Source organism: Thunnus albacares, chromosome 18, assembly GCF_914725855.1.
Source record: "Thunnus albacares chromosome 18, fThuAlb1.1, whole genome shotgun sequence".
Taxonomy (NCBI): Eukaryota; Metazoa; Chordata; class Actinopteri; order Scombriformes; family Scombridae; genus Thunnus; species Thunnus albacares.
In genome coordinates this window covers 17519834-17539538 of record NC_058123.1, presented here as the reverse complement: position 1 = coordinate 17539538, position 19705 = coordinate 17519834, and the positions used below count along the sequence as shown (strand labels likewise).

The 19705-nt window shown below is 38.9% G+C and overlaps 1 protein-coding gene across 6 annotated transcripts in view; it reads right to left on the bottom strand.

Moving 5' to 3' along the window:
• Positions 1-19705, bottom strand: part of LOC122968298 (rab GTPase-activating protein 1) — an 83626-nt gene that overhangs the window by 38633 nt on the left and 25288 nt on the right. For 5 of the 6 annotated variants that reach the window (XM_044333416.1, XM_044333411.1, XM_044333414.1 and 2 more), the window contains 7 exons: positions 18680-18790; positions 16800-16866; positions 16608-16710; positions 15852-16021; positions 15477-15645; positions 13841-13934; positions 12050-12200 (listed from right to left, as the gene is read on the bottom strand). In XM_044333416.1, coding sequence (XP_044189351.1) covers positions 12050-12200; positions 13841-13934; positions 15477-15645; positions 15852-16021; positions 16608-16710; positions 16800-16866; positions 18680-18790 — 865 coding nt within the window. Of the gene's footprint in view, positions 1-10103; positions 10353-12049; positions 12201-13840; positions 13935-15476; positions 15646-15851; positions 16022-16607; positions 16711-16799; positions 16867-18679; positions 18791-19705 lie in introns of those variants that run through there. The other variant, XM_044333415.1, reaches the window with a different exon arrangement.

The following is a 19705-nucleotide window of genomic DNA, read 5'->3' as shown; positions in this document are numbered from 1 at the left end:
ACTTAAGGCATTTCTACCAAAACTTGTGGATGGCTGCTGGAGTATCATGTGGAAATGTTGTGATCAAAAACATTACAGAGGACCTTTTCCTGACTTGTCTAATTATAGCAGGAAAGTCACGGTGGAAATGTTAACAATAATAATAATAATAATAATAATACCATTCATATGATATGAATATGTTGGTAAAATAACATCACATTCAAAAGTGCACACATGCTCGCAGACACAGTACTAGTGCCTTTTACAATGTAAACATTGTCTAACAATGGTACTTATGTAATGTATAATTACACAAATGGCCTACTTTCCTTGAAGGTCTTTTTAGATACTGCATTTTTTTGTTGTTGTTTTCTGTCTAACCTTGCAATTCTTTGTGTCTCTGATAGAGCAAGATAGAAAGTGAAAGAGACAGCAACATATGGACACTTAAAAACTACAGTACTAAGAGGCAACGGATTTCCCCCCAAAATTTCCCAACATTTTCAGACTGAATGTAAACTTTTCATGTCCTCTTTAAGCTGTGAGAGGAGAATGTTTGTGTTTGAACTGTAACTTTGTCTATTTGGCCTGAGAGTCTAACACAGATATGCACCTGCTCCTGATTTTGCATGCATCAGCAGACGCTGCACCTCCACTTAGCGTGAGAGTTGCTTTGCCACAGTCAGCTATACCCAGGTAGCATGACCTCATGTGACATTTTTTAATCTCCCTCCCAGCAATATTAAGAGCCAGCTTTTTTGTTGCAAGGGTTTAAAGGGCTGGTTAGGATTCAGTTTAAAGCCTTTTTCTTAAACAGGTTAGCCCTGGCAAGTCCCCTTCAGCCCTGCACTGAAGAGTCTACTGAATCTCTGCTACAATAATTAGCAACTGAGTTATTTTTAGATTATATGATGTTATGATTACATTAAATTACTCAGAATCCTGCACTAAAATTAGAAACTTCACAGTGTAGTAATCACTGTCAGATTTAGTGCTGCATGGTCTACATCCTCCTCCTAATGACTTTCTGAAGACTGCAGAGTTTGTCTCGTGCAGGGCAATTTGGTGTAGCGTGATGGAGACCTAAACATACCCTCCCACACACACATACACACACACAAACACACACCACCCTGCACCTTTCTCCCCCGCAATCCAGACACACTCCCGTGCTTTCACGCACCTCCTCTGCTCACCACACGAGGAGCTAAAAATAGATGACAGTACGACGAAAAGGGTTGGAAGAGGAAGAACGGGAGGAAGAACGGGAGGAAAAGGAGGAGGAAGGGAGTCAAAGGAAACAGAGCTCATCAAAGATTAGAGGAGGAATAGACGAGGAGAGAAAGAAAAACAAGATACACAGGACAAAACAGAAAGAAGAAAAGAGAGTGGTGAAAATGAGGAGGGAGAAAGAGCGTGATGTCCTGTCACCTGGTTGCCGAGCTGAGCCCAACTCAGTCCTTTTAGCTGTCTAACTTATGCTTCGTCACAGCTTGGCAACCTCTCAAGGACAGGCGTCCAGTAGCTGACAAACAGCTGGCAACAATACAACAGCCCTAAACACCTGTAAAGCATGTCAGACTATAAGGAAAAGAAAAACTAGTAGCAAAAAAGTGCTTATTACTGTTCTCATGTCATGCCCATGTCTCACTGCTGTATTGTTAGGGCGGAATGCAATTAATGCTTAATATCGCTGGTAGATTACCTGCAAATGTTTGGAAATTTTACCTAAATAACAAAAGATACATTATCAAGAACACATTACCAAAACTGAAATACATTTTCTGTTGATAAGCTAAGCTATTAACTTTTAAAAGAACAACAATGGTTGATTTGCAACTGCCTTACTGCTGGACTTCCATCTGAGTATTCTTAGTATTCACAATCCGCCAGCACCCAGCTGGTGGCTCATAATCCTGATAATTCTGTTCTGTTGCTATATAAATATAAAAATAAGCAGTCACACTGAGCCAAGTTTTGTATCAGTGTGATATAACAAAAACATAAGAGGAGCTGGTCAGCTGATTTCCTATCTGAGGTTTTTATTTATCAGAGAAATGCCTGGTAGGAATGGAAAAAAAAAGAATTTCAAGGAACTGGACAGCTAATACAATATAATTTATTTTCTGTGAACTGATGAAGTTCATCTCGGTGCGATTTGCCTACAGCTAGCACATAAACTAATACCAAAATAAGGCAAGGGTGGTGAAGGAAATCTTATGTAGTCACAGAGAGACACATTACTGTAGAAAGATGGCACAAGATTCCTCGAAAAATGAAGTCTGTTAACATTCAACAGAAAAAATTACTAAATTCTTTCATCTGACTGTCTAAACCTTCTGGCATTCACTTTGTATTATCATGTGGGGAAATGGCTTCAAAGTAGGATAAAACAAATCTAAAAAGTATTTCCATGTTCAACGCAGGGCTTTCTAACAGAAGCCAGAACAGTAATGCCCACATAAACCTATGGAAGAGAGAGACAGGCAGGCGTACAGTCACACAGAAAAAGAAAGAGGTAGATGTGTTAGGCTGACAAGACAGCGGGAGAGCAGAGAGAGAGAGGGGCAAGCGCACAATGTGACAAAACACAAATGAGCAGGCAGACAGAGAGAGGCATGAAGACACACAAGCTGACAGGAGCACAAACAGGTCAAGGTAGAAGTCAGAGAGAGTCAGAGTCAGGCGTACACAAATACAAATGATTAGAAAGACAGACAGACAGACAGACAGATAGACAGACAGAGAGGCAGGCAGACAGGTCATTATGTGGGTCAGACAGAGACATACAGGCAGACAGGTAGTTATGAGTGCTTGTTTTTGCTCTCCACAGGAGGCTGGCACACCAGGTCTGCCGACCGGGCCTGTGTTTATCTCATTACTTTGTGTCCTGCACGTGTGTGCGCGTGTGTGGTCATTTACACACCTTAGGAGCCGTTTTTAACATGATGTCCCTCCTATGTAGGTAAATAGAGGCTGAAACATGCAACTGTGCAGGTGTACCTAATAAACTAGTAGCTCAGTGTATGTTATTGTTAATACTGTCAACAGAACAACATTTTACTGTCCTTGTAAAAGTTAATAGTAAACCTCAGTGTGCATGTCCACTTACTTTAACACAGCGGTTTCCAACCACCAAGCTGCAAAAATTTGCCACTAGGCCACAAGAAAACAATATGACTCAGCAAAAAAGCTGAATGACAGTTACACAACTTGAGTATAAAAAGTTATGCAAAAAGAAAAAAGATCAACGCTTTTGTGTATAAAGTGAAAACCTTTTACTGGGATGGTGGTGTGAGTGAACAGATATAATCTCCTGCTCCGTTGTTAATTATCTGAAAATTTCCAAAGTCTGGAAAAACAGGACAGAGTTAAAACAAGAGAGTTGGTAGCTAACGATGAAAATTCGCGAGACTCTGTAATCGATGATGAAGGCGCCATGCTAGCTAGTGACGCAAATGAACACAATGTGACCAGTGCAGACATTGTGAAATCTATCACATCCTTCAAACATTACTTTCATCAGAAAACTGATGGAGTGCTAACAGCTACTGAGGCCAATATGAGGGAAATGGCTGCGTCAACAAGGCTGACGAACGCATTTAATCCGCAGAAGATACAATCAACAACCTACAAACGAATGTTAAAGACTTGGAGGCCAAGTTAAAGTTACTCGTGTCCAAAACAGATGACCTAGAGTGTAGAAGCGGGCGTAACAACTTGAGAATAACAGGCATACCAGAAAAGGAAGAGGGGACAAACTGCTGTGCCTTTATTGAAAAAATGGTTCTCAGAAACTCTCAACACACCCTCGCCTGCAGTGGAGAGAGCTCACTGTATCGCCGGCCAAAAGCACAACTCTAATTCGCAATTTATTGTGAAGTTTCTCAACTACAGAGATAAAGAAAGGGTCCTGAGGGCAGCAAGACTGAAAGGCCAGGTAATGTGCAAGGACAATGTTATCAGATTCCATCAAGATTTGTCAGCAACAAAGAGGCTTTGGCAGCATATGGCAAAAACTGCAAGAGAAAGACATCACCAAGCATCGGATCCTATTTGCAGCTAGACTTTTCTTGACTCACAGAGAGGCAACTTACACCTTTGACTCACCAGCAGCAGTGAACAACTACATCACTGGAACGAGAGACTGGACTCAAACATATTTTGAGAGTACTACTCAAATTTGCTTATAGACGTCTTTACCTGAAAAACAGTAGAAATTAGGCAGTCCTGTAATTATTGAGTTATCACATAACTTGTTATTTTTATCTCCTGTTTTGGGCCTATCTGTCTTTATAATTGTTATTTTTACGAAATGATAGTGTCGTGGAAATTTTTCATAGTTGCTCAAGAACCACACAGACATAAAGAAAACATTAAACATTGTTACTTGTTGAATCAGTTGTAGACACTTTACAGTCCATCACATCATCAGTAACAACTATACAAATGGCCAAACACAAAAAACACATAACAAAAATACAATCATCTTGTATTTTTGAAGAAAAAGCATGTTGTTCAGCTGGCCCTTTCTCTAGAGATTGTGAACTCAAACCAGACAGCTTTATACCTCCCCAGAAGCAAAGCTAAAAAGAGTCAGGTCCCTAAAAGGGACCTTCCACAAACTGTTACACCCTCTTTCAAACAAGTATGGTCATATGATGACCTCATGGTCAATTAATAACTTCAAACAAGGACATCCTTCAAATTTAGCTTGCCTGGGCACTACATGATCCACAAAGTTTCTAAGACAGAAGACTTGAAGCAAAGATATCTCTAGCTAACCCCAGAGGTCAGCAAACAACCCTCGGATAGAAACAAGTTCAAGAGGTCAACTAGCCTCAGAGTAAGGTTTCTTCATCTACATGTATATCAGAATGACAATGCCATTACATTACATTCAGTTGAAAACACTGACCCCTTAGTTTGAAAACAATATTTGTAACATATATACAAAGGATTTATAAAATGATAACCTATTATTCAATTTTCTCTCACAATAGGAAAAGAGGAAATTTGATTTTGATTTGATAACTAAAATAAGTATGGGGTTGATTGATATCTATGTAGGAGCAATGTGACAATGAGTTAAGGAAACTCAAACGGGCCTACAGATGGTTCCTCACTATGGTGTGGACCCGCTGATAGCTGAAGGGAGTATTACTATACAGGTTAGGGGTAGTCCATGCATGGTCATGCTGGACAGGTTCAGGGAAGGATTTGTAAGTTCCAAGTTATTTCCTCTTCGCAGTTTCAATATACAGACGGATGACAAATTAAAAGAAAAAACGATACAGGCTTGAATGCTTTGACCCCTACAGTGAGAGGATCTGGTGGCTCTGTTATGCTTTGGGGGGGCATTTTTCTGGCATGGTTTGGGTCCACTTGTCCCCTTAGAGGGAAGGGTCACTGCAAATCAATACAAAGTTGTTCTGAGTGATCACCTTTATCCTATGATGAAACATTTCTATCCTGATGGGAGTGGTCTCTTCCAGGATGATAATGCCCCATCCATAGGGCACGAGGGGTCACTGAATGGTTTGATGAATATGAAAATGACGTGAATCATATGCTATGACCTTCACAGTCACCAGATCTCAACCCAGCTGAACATCTATGAGAGATTTTAGACCAACGTGTTAGACAGCGCTCTCAACCACCATCATCAAAACACCAAATGAGGGGATATCTTTTGGAAGAATAGTGTTCATCCCTCCAGAAGAGTTCAGAGACTTGTAGAATCAATGCAAAGGTGCACTGAAGCTGTTCTGGCAACCCAACACCTAAGACACTTTATGTTGGATTTCCTTTAATTTGTCACTCGTCTGTATATCTAACTGCAAGTGTATATGTGCCACTGCCAAAAGTACACTTGTCTGTTTTAAAGGGTTATTTCACAGCAGCAAATGAAAATCACATAAATGTCAATGGTTAACGTGAATTGCATTTCCTGGAACTGCAGGGGTTTAAACAAATTGGCAAAGGTGAAACAGGTTATGAGCAGGATAAAGTTTTTGGGAGCTTAAGTCGCTTTTTTACAGGAGACTCATTTTCTACCTGGGGATACATCAAAGATAAGGAGAAGGTGGCCTGGGCAGGTGTTTTCAGCGTCTCATTTATCAAGTGCTAGAGGAGTAATTGTATTGATTCATAAATCTGGTCCAATGCAGATACAGGATATGGTTGAGGACACAACTGGGAGGTTTCTGATTATTCGTGGTTTTCTTTTGCATGAGGAGATAAGTCTGATAAATGTATATAGCCCCAACGGGGATGACCCAGCTTTCTACAGCAATCTCTTCCTGAAAATCTTAACATTTCCTGGCAAATGCATTATCTGTGGTGACTTCGACTGCACCCTTGACCCTGTAAAAGACAGATCTTCTGGTTTGGATGTTACTCATGTGCAAACTACAAAAACAGTACAGTGCTTAATCCAAGAAATTAACCTAATAGACATTTGGCGGCATCTAAACCCAAATGCTAGAGCAGGGGTGTCAAACTCAATTTCATCCCAGGCCACATCAGCATTATGGTTGCCCTCAAAGGTCTGGTTGTAAATGTATCTACTTGTTATCATATTACATAATTGCCTCTGCATTCAATTACTATTGGCTTTAGTAATAACTTAATTAAATACTAGCTCTGATAGCAGAATTCTGGGAAAAACAATGGCAAGCAGACATTCAAGTGCATAACTATTATACAATTTATTAAAGAAATGAAATATACAAAGTAGTATACCGGTAAGTAATAAAGTCGAAATTACAAAAAGGGTTGATTCAGTTTGTGTAGTCTACTATATTAAATATTATATGTAGATATATTCTTCATGTGTTTTGGTTAGATTTGTTCAAAGCAGGCATGTTTGGTGTCATGGTGGTGTTTTCTGTTCCCACCCTTCACTATGGCCACTACTGCAATTCAAGCACAATGGTCTCATACTTCCCTCAGTCAAAATGTATTTCTCAGTCCAGTCATCCTTTTCACTGTCAACCTCTTTTTTTCTTTTTTGTATCAGCTAATTTTGAACAATACATTTTATGTTATCAAACGGAGCTCCTACATTCCTCAACAACCTTTCTAAGAGTTACCTTACTTATCAGATGGGAAGCATTCAAAGCATATATTAGAGGACAAATCTTCCGTTTTACAAGCAAAAGGAATGGCTAAGGAATGATCTTGCTAGATTCAAAGATTAAAACAAATATTTCAGCCAGGATTGAATACGACAGATGCAAATACGGAGCATCTGTTACTTTATTCTGAGTATAATAGGCTATCTGCCAATAAGGCCACAGCCAATATGATTAGACTTAAACAACTGTACTATGTTAGTCATTTGTTTTAAGTGTAACCTTCTACAAGGAACATTTATACACTGCATATGGAAATGCAACAAGAGAAGAACTTTTAGGGGTGAGGTAATTTGTATGATTTATAAAATTCTGTCTGTAAAGGTGCCCATGGAACCTAAGGCTATTATTTTGGGGCTGTATCCTCCTGATCTTGGAGAAAGGAAGATTTCCAGTATATTAATATGTGCATACTGCAAGCAAAATGCTTGTTAGGACTTTATTGGAAGAAAAAAAAAGACCTAGAATGGGCTCTTGGATAAAGAATATGGCTCAATGTATGTCGATGGAAAAAATTACATATATATTCAGAGGTAAATTAGATGATTTGACAAATTGTGAAGTTTGTCTGAGCTTGTGAAACAACTTTGGATTTATTGCAGGCACTTTTTTACTTTATTACATTTTTTTTTACATTCTTAAAGTATATTTATATTGCATTTATATACATAGATATATTCTTTTTCTTTGCTAATGTACTTGTTACAAGCAAAGAGGTCGGGGAAAGTAAAGATGAAAGGATTTAAGGAAAGGTTACATGCTACTGTTGATGTATGGCCCTTCTTGGATGCATTCAATGTGAAAACAATAAATATACTGTTTAAAAAAAAAGCTTTAGCTTAAAATTCTCGAGCACTCTAAAAGCTCAATATTGAGAGTTTTGGTGTCTTTTATCATTTCCCCAATCCCTCTCACAATTGGTCCGTCCACAACAACTTTGTCAATATAAAAACAGTCTACAATGCAAAAAAGGTTAGGAACCCCATTTTAAAAACATGGTGTATGCTACAATATCCATGGTTCAATATCATTTCAATCATTACCACCACACTGCTGCTTACATTAAAGAAAAATGACACTGATTGTACCTTTTAAGGTTGAGCAACATTTAACTTAAAGAGTAATATTATGCAGATAGAAATGTGTTGACTGTGGTTACGCTGTAATATGGTGGCAATATTAATGTTTTTTCTGGATAATAAAATGTTGCCTTTCAATATGTCACATTGTCTTTCAAAACACTCTAGTGATTAAAATCAGCTGGCACTGGACCAGTGTGCTGCCAAAAACAATTATTTGTTTGCCATATTTAGTTACTCTGGCAGTGACTGGCTTCTGCCAACTATAATTTATGGAGCTAATGCAAAATGTGGGCCATGGCTACAACAGCCTGATGAGTTTATTGGTTATTAGTGGAATGTTAATTAGTCAGCATTCAAAGTTAGACTGGTACTCCCAGTACTTGGCAGCAGGGCCTCTCATATTGGGGAGTTTGTCACGGCTCACTGAGGCAAGAATAGGTCAAATGTCTAAGACCTACAGCCCCTGTTTCCACTTCCATCAATGCCCTGCATTCAAATATATAGATGAACGCCAAGTTCAGACAGAGTGAGAACACAAAAGAGGGTGCAAGCTAGAACATGATGTGCATACACTGCACGCAGCACAAAGAGATACACACAGATAGGCTGAATACAGAAAACACACAATACAAATGAGTAGCTGGCACATGAGTATGGTATGTACACATTTTAAATAAGGAGCTCAGAAGGGAAAGAAGGAATTAGTACATGAGAAAAGAAACCTTAATTAGTACCAATAACAAAAGAAAAATGAATGTGAATGAAAACTCTTTCCTAATTAATACATATGATATGCAGACTACAATTATGGAACATGTTTCAATACTCTTTAGAGCTTTTCTATTAACAAGATTTTTTGTGTCTTAGTTCAAGTTTGATTTTTAAAAATCAATACAACTTACACTAACTATGCGGGTACATATGTACCTTTTTTGCGTGAAATAAGACATTTATCACATAGCAAATGGTCTTGACTACCTTGCCCGGTCTTGCTCTAGGGAGACCAAATAAATCGCAAATTGTCTGTTGGAGTTAGATACAGTTGCACGTGTTCTCCACACTTTTCTCTGTGTGTTTGTTGGCTGGCGTACAAACCTGGAATGCTTTAGTGCTTCTGCAATAAATTCCTATCCAACTTTCAGTCCAATGTCTATCAATACAGTGGCATTGCAAACCACTGTTATTGTTGTGCGAGTGAAAGTTGAGATTCCATTCATACCATTCATGTTGAGGGAAAATCAGCATGGCTCCTACATTAAAATAACGGAAATGTACAAAGGCAGAGATAGGAAAAGAGCAAAAGAGAAAGACTTGGAGGAAAGAAATATGGTCGGGGAGGGTGAAGGGGATGAGAGTGGGAGAGGAGAGCAGAGGGGAGGAAAGGGCAAGACCAACATCTTGTCACCACCTGGGACCCAGCTCGCTACCCGGGGATGTTGCCTTTAAAACCTCTTACCATTCCTGTAAAATTAGCCTAAAACGCCTATCCCAGGCATACCCAAAGTAAATTGAAAGCTGTTCTTGAACCATTTGGAGTACATTCATGGTGTTGGTCTCTTTTGAAAGGTAACACTCTGAGGTTTCTCCCCTCACAGTCAGAATCATTGTAAGTGCTACTGTCATTGAGTAATAGAAGTTTGAACACATTGAAGTAGATTTTTATTTCCACCTGAATATTTTTTGTGAACAGATGCCTGCAGATGAACTATAGCTGGGACCCATTAGCTGTAAAAAAAACAATGGGACCACAGCATTTAACCTCACCTAGTCCAAGTCCAAATTTGATAATTTCCAAAAAGAAGACTATTTGGAGACTCCAAAGGACCCCTGCTTCAGAGTAAACACATTATGGTGCTTTTCCCTTCTTGAAAACTCTTGCATATAAAAGAGTCAAAACAAGCGCTATGGTGGAAAAGAGTTTATATAAATAGCAACACACAGCAAACTATTTAAATTTACACAATTTCTTGGCTTTATAGGACCCATTAAAACTGCATAGATCATTTTCAGAATTTCACTGGCTATACGAAGCACCAGTCATCAGCAGAATCTGTTCCTATTGGCTCAGTCTTAAGACAAAAGAAGAGGGGCACTTCCTTTGAATGTGGAGTCTTGTTGGCTATTGTAGGCTGTGGACAGGACAGGGAGGCTCCTATTGGTTCAAGCGAGGTGTTGATAGAAAGGTCAGAGTACATAGCATAGTTCATGTATTTCACAGTCTGAGGCCCAATTAGTGGGCAGCCCAGAGCAAAATTACACTACCACATTGTGCTTAGAACACAGGGTGTCTTACCATCTACAGCAGGGCTAAATCATCTCTGATGATTATACACATAGCCACACAGACAGACCTACTCATGCACATTGTTATTATCTAAACTAAAACTGAAAAGCGAAAAGATTTTTTTTAAAAATTCACCGTTATGGTGCTTAAAAATAATATGAGGAAAACTAAACTGTCAAACGTGACCAGAGATAAAATAGCAAGTAATGTCTCACATTCTCTACACACAGGTTGAAATGCGGTATTTAGTCCCTCCACAACATTCAGAGGCAAAACCAAGGCCAAGTCGTTATAACAAACCTAATGTTATAAATACCCCCGTCGAAATCATCTTAATTGAATAATAATAACTAAATTTCAGATCATAGGCAAGCCATCGTAACTATCTTAAAACAAGGAATCTCTGGCCATGGTCCAGGCCAAAGATGCAAAACTGAATACAAAACCTGATTGCAATTTCTATCTCTTGACCTTCTTGACTGTTTCAGTGAAAAACAACAGCAACTGTATAAAAAGATGGATGTAGTGGGGTGTGAAGTCACCCATTGGTTTGCATTGGAGCTGGTTCGAAACAGGTTTGAAGCCCAGAGCTGCAGTTTACAGTCAGTGCTATCTTCTCTGTTTGGAGCCAGGACTTTCTGAATAAGGAGTGTGGGGTATTGCCTTTCACGCTCTGGAAACACACCCCGCTACCTCAGAAACATTAAGCAGTGCACGCTTGGGCAAACATTAGCTAAATTATGCGAGTACAGCAGGTATCGTTATCAAGTAACATTAAACTTCTGGAAATACCGCGACAATAATCCAACTCAGTTGCCACTTGGCGAAAAACCAGAGCTAACCTCTTGAAATTTTGATTCCTTGCTTTCAGAGGTTCAAAAAGTGATAGATAAGATATTTTGTTTCTTCGTTTATGAACTGGGTATAAGTTAAGACACTATTGGTATCAACAAATTTACAGTTGTATTAGAAAAAGTTTTCACTTTTAACAGTGCGATCAACACACCACAAATGTATTCTTGAAGAAAGATAAGGGTATAATACACTTGCATAATGCCAAAGTAATCAGCTGGCATGATCTACAGGGCAGCAGTGGTTATCATCACAAGGTAGAAGCACATGAGAGAGAAACTTAACAGGGCCATCAGTGGCCCCTGAGGTGCACTTTCTTTACTCGAACTGTTGCCAAGGACAAAAACAGTAACACATATGCACTGGCCAGCACGAGCCATAAGAAACAATTAATTAAATGTGTTAAAATGTAATGTGTTTCACTTACAGAGATCTAAATGTAACCAAGTGTAAAATATTAAAGGAGGAAACTGTAAAACTGAAAAAAAGGATATCTCAATGATGGCTTAAGCTTAGACAAATCAAAAAAACAAAATCAGTAGAGGTGATGTGTACAGCTTTCCGATGTGTCCTAAAATTAAAGGAGACTGTTCCCGTCTTGTCCTGCTGAAGGGACAGCCTTTCTAATCACTACACCACCAACATTAGGGGATCGTGGGAATTTGGTGTGCTGCAGCCACCTTAACAGAGACAATGCTTTTGTTTGGTATTACCTTTGTAATAAGAGTGCGGTACTCCTCGACCTGGTGGTCATTGTTATGGCAACCTGCCAGGAGCTGCCACACCTCCCCGCGGAGAGCCTCGGGGATGCCACTCCGCACCAGAGCTGGCAGCTGCCTGGGACGCACTGATAAGTTCATATGCCTGGAGAAGGAAAAGGAGAAGGAGAAGGAGGGTCAGTGACGGCTTTTTTTTTTAAATCAAATACGTACTCAGCTATTTAAACTTCATTCAGTGTTGCTTAAAGTATAGCACAATGATAACTCCCTCATTACATACAAATTAGCAGTTGCAATCTTTCTGTGTTTCCAAACGTAATAAAACCAACAAAATAGATTAACATCAAATAAAATAAGATAACGAAAAATGACATGAAATAGTTAAGAGAATAAAACATTTCAATGATGGTATATATGTGCTATTTTCGCACATAATGTGTCATACTTTATTTATCTTTTTTCCCTAACATTTATTTTGTACATTAGCTTTGCTTTCTTTTACCCCTTCCCTATTTTTATAAGGATTGGAAAACAATAGACAATAGAAGACAATAAACCGATAGAAACATAAAGCAACAATACACGGCGATTTTAATGCCTTCCTTCCTTCTTCATCTTCATATTTAAGTGTTAAAGCTGTTGGAGAAACACTCTCAGCGGGTGATATACACTGCATAAAGATATAAATGAATTCAGGCATCTGCCAGCCCACTAGCAAAGTGACAGAGATAGAATTAGAGATACACAGAGAAGGAGAGGGTATACTTGGAGGCGCGGCTGTACCTGCCTACCAACTATCGCCTGACTGGAGCCGACAGAAAAATCCCTGATGATTCTCTCACTTTTTTCCCCTTCCTTTCTTAATTCATCCCTCTCTATTTTCTGAGTTTGTTTTGTTTATTTGTTCCGAGCGTCAGGTTATGCAATATGTGGCATTTTCTGCTGGGACTAAGAAGGGAAACAAGAGTATACTGTGTATGTGTGTGCACGCATGTGTCCGTGCATGTGACCTAAGTAATGCCAGGCCTGGTCCTTAGGGGCATAAGATTGTAAAGGGCTTTCTGTGATTTTCCTCTGTGTGTTCCCTGAGCTCTACATCCCACAATGCCTCAACACACGCACTCTCGCGCGCACACACAAAATCACCAATCACTCGCACAAAGCCTAGTATTATGATTCAGCTAGTCTTATGATTCCTTTCTTTATTTAGGCTTTTTCTTTTTTTTTTTTTTTTACTTGAGAGACAAATACCTCCAAAAAGAATTCATTGCTTTGATGGTCATGTCAACATTTGGTTTTCTGTGAGGACATTATAAACGCCAAAACATGCCGAAGTACATAATGAAGACAAAAAGTGATACATTATGATCAAAAATATATGAGGTGAAACAAGATATTTGGTTTAAATATATGTATTGTACAGGTGGAATAAATTGAACTACATTTTATGGTTCTCTTGAAAAACATGCAGAGAGGGAGAAAGAGAAAGGCATGCTGTGCAGTGTGTGTGTTTGTGTGTGTGTGCCTTAACTCACAGCTAATTAAAGTCGGGGCAGTTTCTATTCAGTTCATCACAAGCTTTTGATTAAAAACAAATGCAGTAATGGGAAAGGGAAGCCATCTTAATAAGCTGCTTATCAAGAACTCCTGCCTGCTGCTCTTTCTTTCACATGCAGAACATCCGCTAAACTCCATGCAGTGTGTGTGTGTGTGTGTGTGTGTGTGTGTGTGTGTGTGTACACTGCAAGGGGGAGGGACAAAGTGAAAAAGAGAACAAAGTCCTACCACTTGGATAACAAGTCTCCCCAGGTCTCCAAGATCTTCTCTGCGCACTCCTTGGAAACATCACCTGACCCACTGAGTAAAGGCTCATCATTATCTGGACATGAGACATACACAACAAGTTAGATCCATTATTATACAACAACATACTTTGTTCTTTTCCTTCTTAAAAGTTTACAAGTTTAGAGAACACTGCACTTTGTATAGCAATGATTAAATGAATGTGAAAACTTAAGTTATAGATGTTTCCCAACTTAAAAAGATAGTTGTTTTGTATAATCAGTCACAAATTTCCTGCAATGGTGTTACCAAGATGATGCCAAAGTGTACCTTCTTCACTTAAAGAGAATTTGTTTTAAGTTGTATAAAGAGCTGTTGACATCACAAGCTTAAATCGCGTGGTTTGATGTTTTGTAATGTTGCACATTGTGTGTTGTTGTGTTGTCTTGTATTTCTGTTTTTAATCTTAACTGCATATGAGCTGTTGATATAATATTGAACTTGAACAACAGCTCAGTAAAAATGTAATGTTTTATTTGATAATCCACATGAGTGCCTAGATGTGGAATTGTATAATCTAAACAAATTGTTTGCTCTTTTAATCCAACTTTCCACAGTATCAATTTAGATTAGATTAGATTCAACTTAATTGTCATTGAATAAGTTCAAGTACTTTACAACAAGATGCTGTTGGCATCTAACCAGATGTGCAAATTTAGGCATAAAGTGATGAAGTAAAGGATACAAATTACTATGAGCAGCTTACAAGATATGATAGATGGTACAGTTGAAAAACTGTACTGTGTGGTATCTAAACCTTCACAACAACAGGCGCGGAGCAATCAATGGACACAAAGTCCAAAGAGTGAGACCAAATGTACCAAACAGTAGATCAAAGACTAACACCCGGAAAGATACAGCAAGTACCCCAATTATGCTCTCCGCCTTCTATTCTCATTGCTACATCTCACATTCACACAGAAATACAAAAGAAAAACAAACACACACACACACCACTACTGGAAAAGTACTCTTTGGGATACAGTACATAGAGTTCTGTAACATAGTGTCTGATCTCCCACAGGATTTCGACTCCTGTGGACACAAGTAAAGTCTCTCAGGACAGAGATTTTAGTTTTTAGATTAAGTATCAGTGATCGAATCTGAAGGCTGTAAATGTTAAATAGTAAATCTGAAAGTATGCAGCATAATGCTTCTGGGTTTTATGCTAGTTAAACTATGTACATTTCATGCTGCTGGGTACTACTTTAAAGTATTGTGTCTTGGAGGTCCGTGCTTCTGATGGAGGTCAATCCTGACCAAGGACACCACAACAGTTTAATGTTCCAGAGTATTATTAGATTATCTTGCCAGTTAAGCGCCTGCTTTGAGGCTGTTTATATGACTGACACAATCAAGTACACAAAGTGCTTCAAAATGTTAAAAATATTTTCATATGGTTCTGCTTGTCACCCTCCTCCATGTGGTCATGTTTGTAAGAATATTTTCATATGGGTTATATAAAGAAATTACATCTTTTGCAACATCAGGACTTTTATTTTTTTGTTACCTCTCTGTACCGAATGCCTTAAAAATAAAAAAAAAGTAGTGACTAAGCGAAAAACTAGCAGCCAATCACCTTCCTCTTCATCATCCTCAGGTGGTGAAGGAACCATGCTCCCAGGCCCACTGGGCAGAATGCCAGGACTCGCTGTGGTCTTCCGTTTCTCTCTCTCAGTCTCGCTTTCCAAACTCACCACCTCATACAGTGTGTCAGAGGCAGGACTTTTACGCTCCTTACGCTCCATCTGAAGAGAGAAACATTGAACAGACATCAGGTTGAACTGTCTGTGTATTTTCAAAGATTCCTTTGTAATTACATATCCATAGAATACTAACAAACCGATTGCTTTGCATCATTGCAAGTCCTAGCTGGTATCTGGTGCAATTTACAGAGACCCTCACTTGAACTGATTTAAACGCGGATGGAAAATTGTGCCGTGACTTGACATACCTGTCGTAGTTTAAGGTAGAAGGTCTCAGTGTAGCTACGCTTGCTGAAGGGCCAGAACAGCCTGTCATTTGGGGAGCACACTCTGACCCTCGTCTCCAGCAGAAAACGGACTGGCTCCTCCACCTCTGTGATCACCAGGTCCACTGCTGTCGTCATGTACATGAATTTATCTAGAAAAAAAACAAGAAAAACCACTGAAATGTCATATCCCCACGAATGATTCACCTCCGTTCACCACCTATAACTAATAAATATGTTAACCGAACCTGTGACTGGGTCATTTATGAAAGCATAAGAGTTTGACTTATTATGTTTGAAGCTGGATTGGTGGTGTAGCAGGTATTGTATGTGGCACAAGGATGGAACAAAATCCGTACCTGGGTCAACTGATGTGATCGTCTTTATTTCATTAACAACTTTCCAGCAATATTCATGTGTAATCTGTGCAAACATTTGTTGTGTCTGTCTTGTACGCAACATTATTTTTAACAGGGACATCAATTATCAAAGTAGAGTTTACATGCCTATATACTGTAGCCATAATTTTATTATAAATTGCTCCTTCAGAGCTTGATTTGAGGATTTGTGCAACCAGTGGAAAGTGATTTTTACACTCGGAAATGTGTCAGATATTAGATGTGAAAATATGAGCCAATAAACAACTGACTGCCCGATAAATTATATGAAGTGAGGAAATAATAGCTGTTGAAAATCATTCATTTTCATTTGAATTTGACAAATTTTTTTGGCTGTCACCTTTGGGCGTTTCCTCATTCACAGCCTGGAACTGAGGCGTGTTGGGGTTCCAACTTCCTGTGATGATGTAAGACTTCCCGTCAGAGCTCTTTCCCATTGACTCCTGAAGGGGAACAAGTTGGAGGAAGTTAGCTAACTCTAACATGCAAATACACACTCACATACACATATATGAACACGAGAGTCACCCACCAGGTCTAACAGGTGCATGTCACTGTTCTTCACATTTTTCCCTGGGCTGAGCAGGAGACCAAAACACCTGGGGAAGGAGCACACACACACACACACACACAAACACACACACACAGACAAACATGCACATACACACAGACAAACATGCACATACACACATGGATGCAAGAAAGACAAAAGAGAAATGAATGGGATTACATAACAGGAGACACACATGAGAAAAAAGCAAGAGAGAGAAAAAAAAAAAAAAAAAAGAACAGAGCAAGACCAGGAACCAGAGACAGAACAATAAATCTCTCTACAGAGTAAAACCAGTTTTAAAACATCACATATGTTACCGCACCGTTAACGCGCTGATCCTCTAACACAGACCAGAGCGTGGAGAATATTAAACACAGCACTTCAATCCTGCACCTTCTCTGGGTACATCATACAATAACAAACCACTGTGAAAACGGAAGTCCGCAAAAAGGTGATGGAATGTTTCAACAGATTTATTAAACTGTGGAAAAAAAAAAAAAAAAAAAAGAGGGCCTCAGAGAGACAGACTCACATCAATCACCATCTTATAACTGTGCTGGAACACTTAAACACTGACACGGTCCGACACACGGATGTAAAGATGTTGAACAGTGTATGTTTATCAATTATAGCTGAGTGACTCCTTTCTTATGAATGTCTGGTCATGTTTTCATGTCGACATGTCTCAACTGTAGCAAATATCTGACTGACAGATGCAGGACAAATTCTTCAATATTTTCGTTTTTACAGGACAATTCCAGAGTGACAGAAATGTCAACTCATACCATCCATTAGTATGGTCTTTCTCATCAATCTAGATCATGGGTCTCAATCTCGTTTTATATGAACGGCACTTTACTGTGTTGTGTGTGGAAGGTCCCTTTATCGCACAAGCTGGAGCTGAACGAACCTGCCAATCACAGGGGTATATGGCTGTTTCACAACAACTATAATATTTATATAGGAAGAATGTGCGCTGAGAATGTGCGCACCTCACGCTAGGTTGTGTCGTTATTTTTGCAACACAGCTTTCAGTAAAATTCAAAGGTGAATTATTAAACCTTATTAAAGCATCATTCTGTTTATTTCAGCATCATCTCTGTGTTGACGATCACTTCATTTTGTTTTGAAGCACTATGTAAAGTCCGTTTCAACACAAGCTCTATCAATAAATCATTTATCATTCTTCTGACTGACACTTTACAGTGGTGACGGTTTGCAGAAAAATGTGATGAATTAGGGGTAAAGTCGTTTCAAATATCCACAGCAGCCGTGCGTAATGATCAGCTGTTGGAGAGCCTGTGCGTAATTCTCACTGAGGTCTGATGAGCGGAACGGACACAACTGTTGACGTACAAAGGGAGGTTTAAAGACCTTTACATCCATTTTTGGTGCACTGTGACAGCAAATAAGGCTCGGTAGTAGTCGCCTTTTTTTGCGCCTGCTATCCTAGCCTGCGCCTGCTAAGCTTTTTTTGTGGAATACCTGATGCGGCCCAGCCTCACCCAGACTCTGCCTCCAGCGGCCCCCTGGTAATTTGAGTTTGAGACCCCTGATCTAGATTGTTTCTGTGTCCTTTTATTGTGTTTTGAGATATATCTGTTGTCTTAGTTGTTGTATTTCAGAATATATCCTCTGAAAATTGTGCTGGGACCTCACACATGGACCGGATTGTTTGTTTTATTGAATATTCAATCCAGTTTTCTGTGCTTACCAACTGGAAATTATCACTTATCTGACGCATGAGACTAAAATCGAGACATTCAGTGATCTTATGGCACTGTACAGTAAACTAGACCCTTTGAATATGCTACTGTACTCTATTCTTGTGTGTGTATGACTGTGTGAGTGTATGTTACCTCTCAATAGCCAGCTCCTTATTGGAGGTCTGCTGGACATAAATGACAATTTTCTTGTCCATTCCTGCACGCAGCTTGAAGCTCTGCTTGTCCTTGTCTTTTGCTACGGCACTGAATATGAAAAAAAAGCAGAAATATTATTAACCAGATTCTTACCAGCAAAAAAAAAAAAAAAAGAAAATCACACATGTAAATCACAGATGAATGTGAGAAAAGTATATCTAGTTAAATTTTGTGAGCAGATACAGTGATAACTTTGACGCTGACACAGGAAGGCAAATTTACTAACATCTTAGATTTAAAATTCATAAATTTGAGGTAATGTTTGACCACAGGCTGACTATTTCAATACTTGGAAGAAAAACAATAATCCTGCAGTTTCTACTTTTTATTTTTACAAACTAAAACATACAATTAAAGCAACCACACTAATCGACTGGACATCTGTATCAATGGTATTAATCACTAATCAGTGTCAACCAGACGTGTTCAAAATAAATGCTCACATTTAGAACAAGCCCATTTATCAAATTTAGCGTGCAAAGAAAAAAGAAAAAAGATTTCTCAACATGCTCTGTTCCCGGTTCTCTTTCCTGCTCTGTTTCAAGAGCAGGAAAGAGAACCAGGTTGGACAGGAACAGTAATCAACATTCTCCAAACCGTCACTGACACAGATTCCTGAGGAAATGTTGAAGAAACCCTTCAGTGAAGAGATTCTTGGGCAAAAAAAATCATCAATCAGTTTGAAATCTACTGTAAACATTTGAAACTTGCTGTGATTTCAGGAAAAAAAACCTTGTGTCTTTGAGGATAGGAACTTGATGTACCAGATAGAACTTAGTGAACTCAACTATCAGACTGGGTCATGACTTTAGACTGTAAATATGTTCTCTGACTACAGATAAACAGGCTGGATTTTTTAGTTTTATATGCCAAATACATGCCAAATATTTGGCCCATCCCTCTTGGGACTACAGGACACCACTATTTTACAAAACATAGATCTTCTGGAAAATATATAAAGTA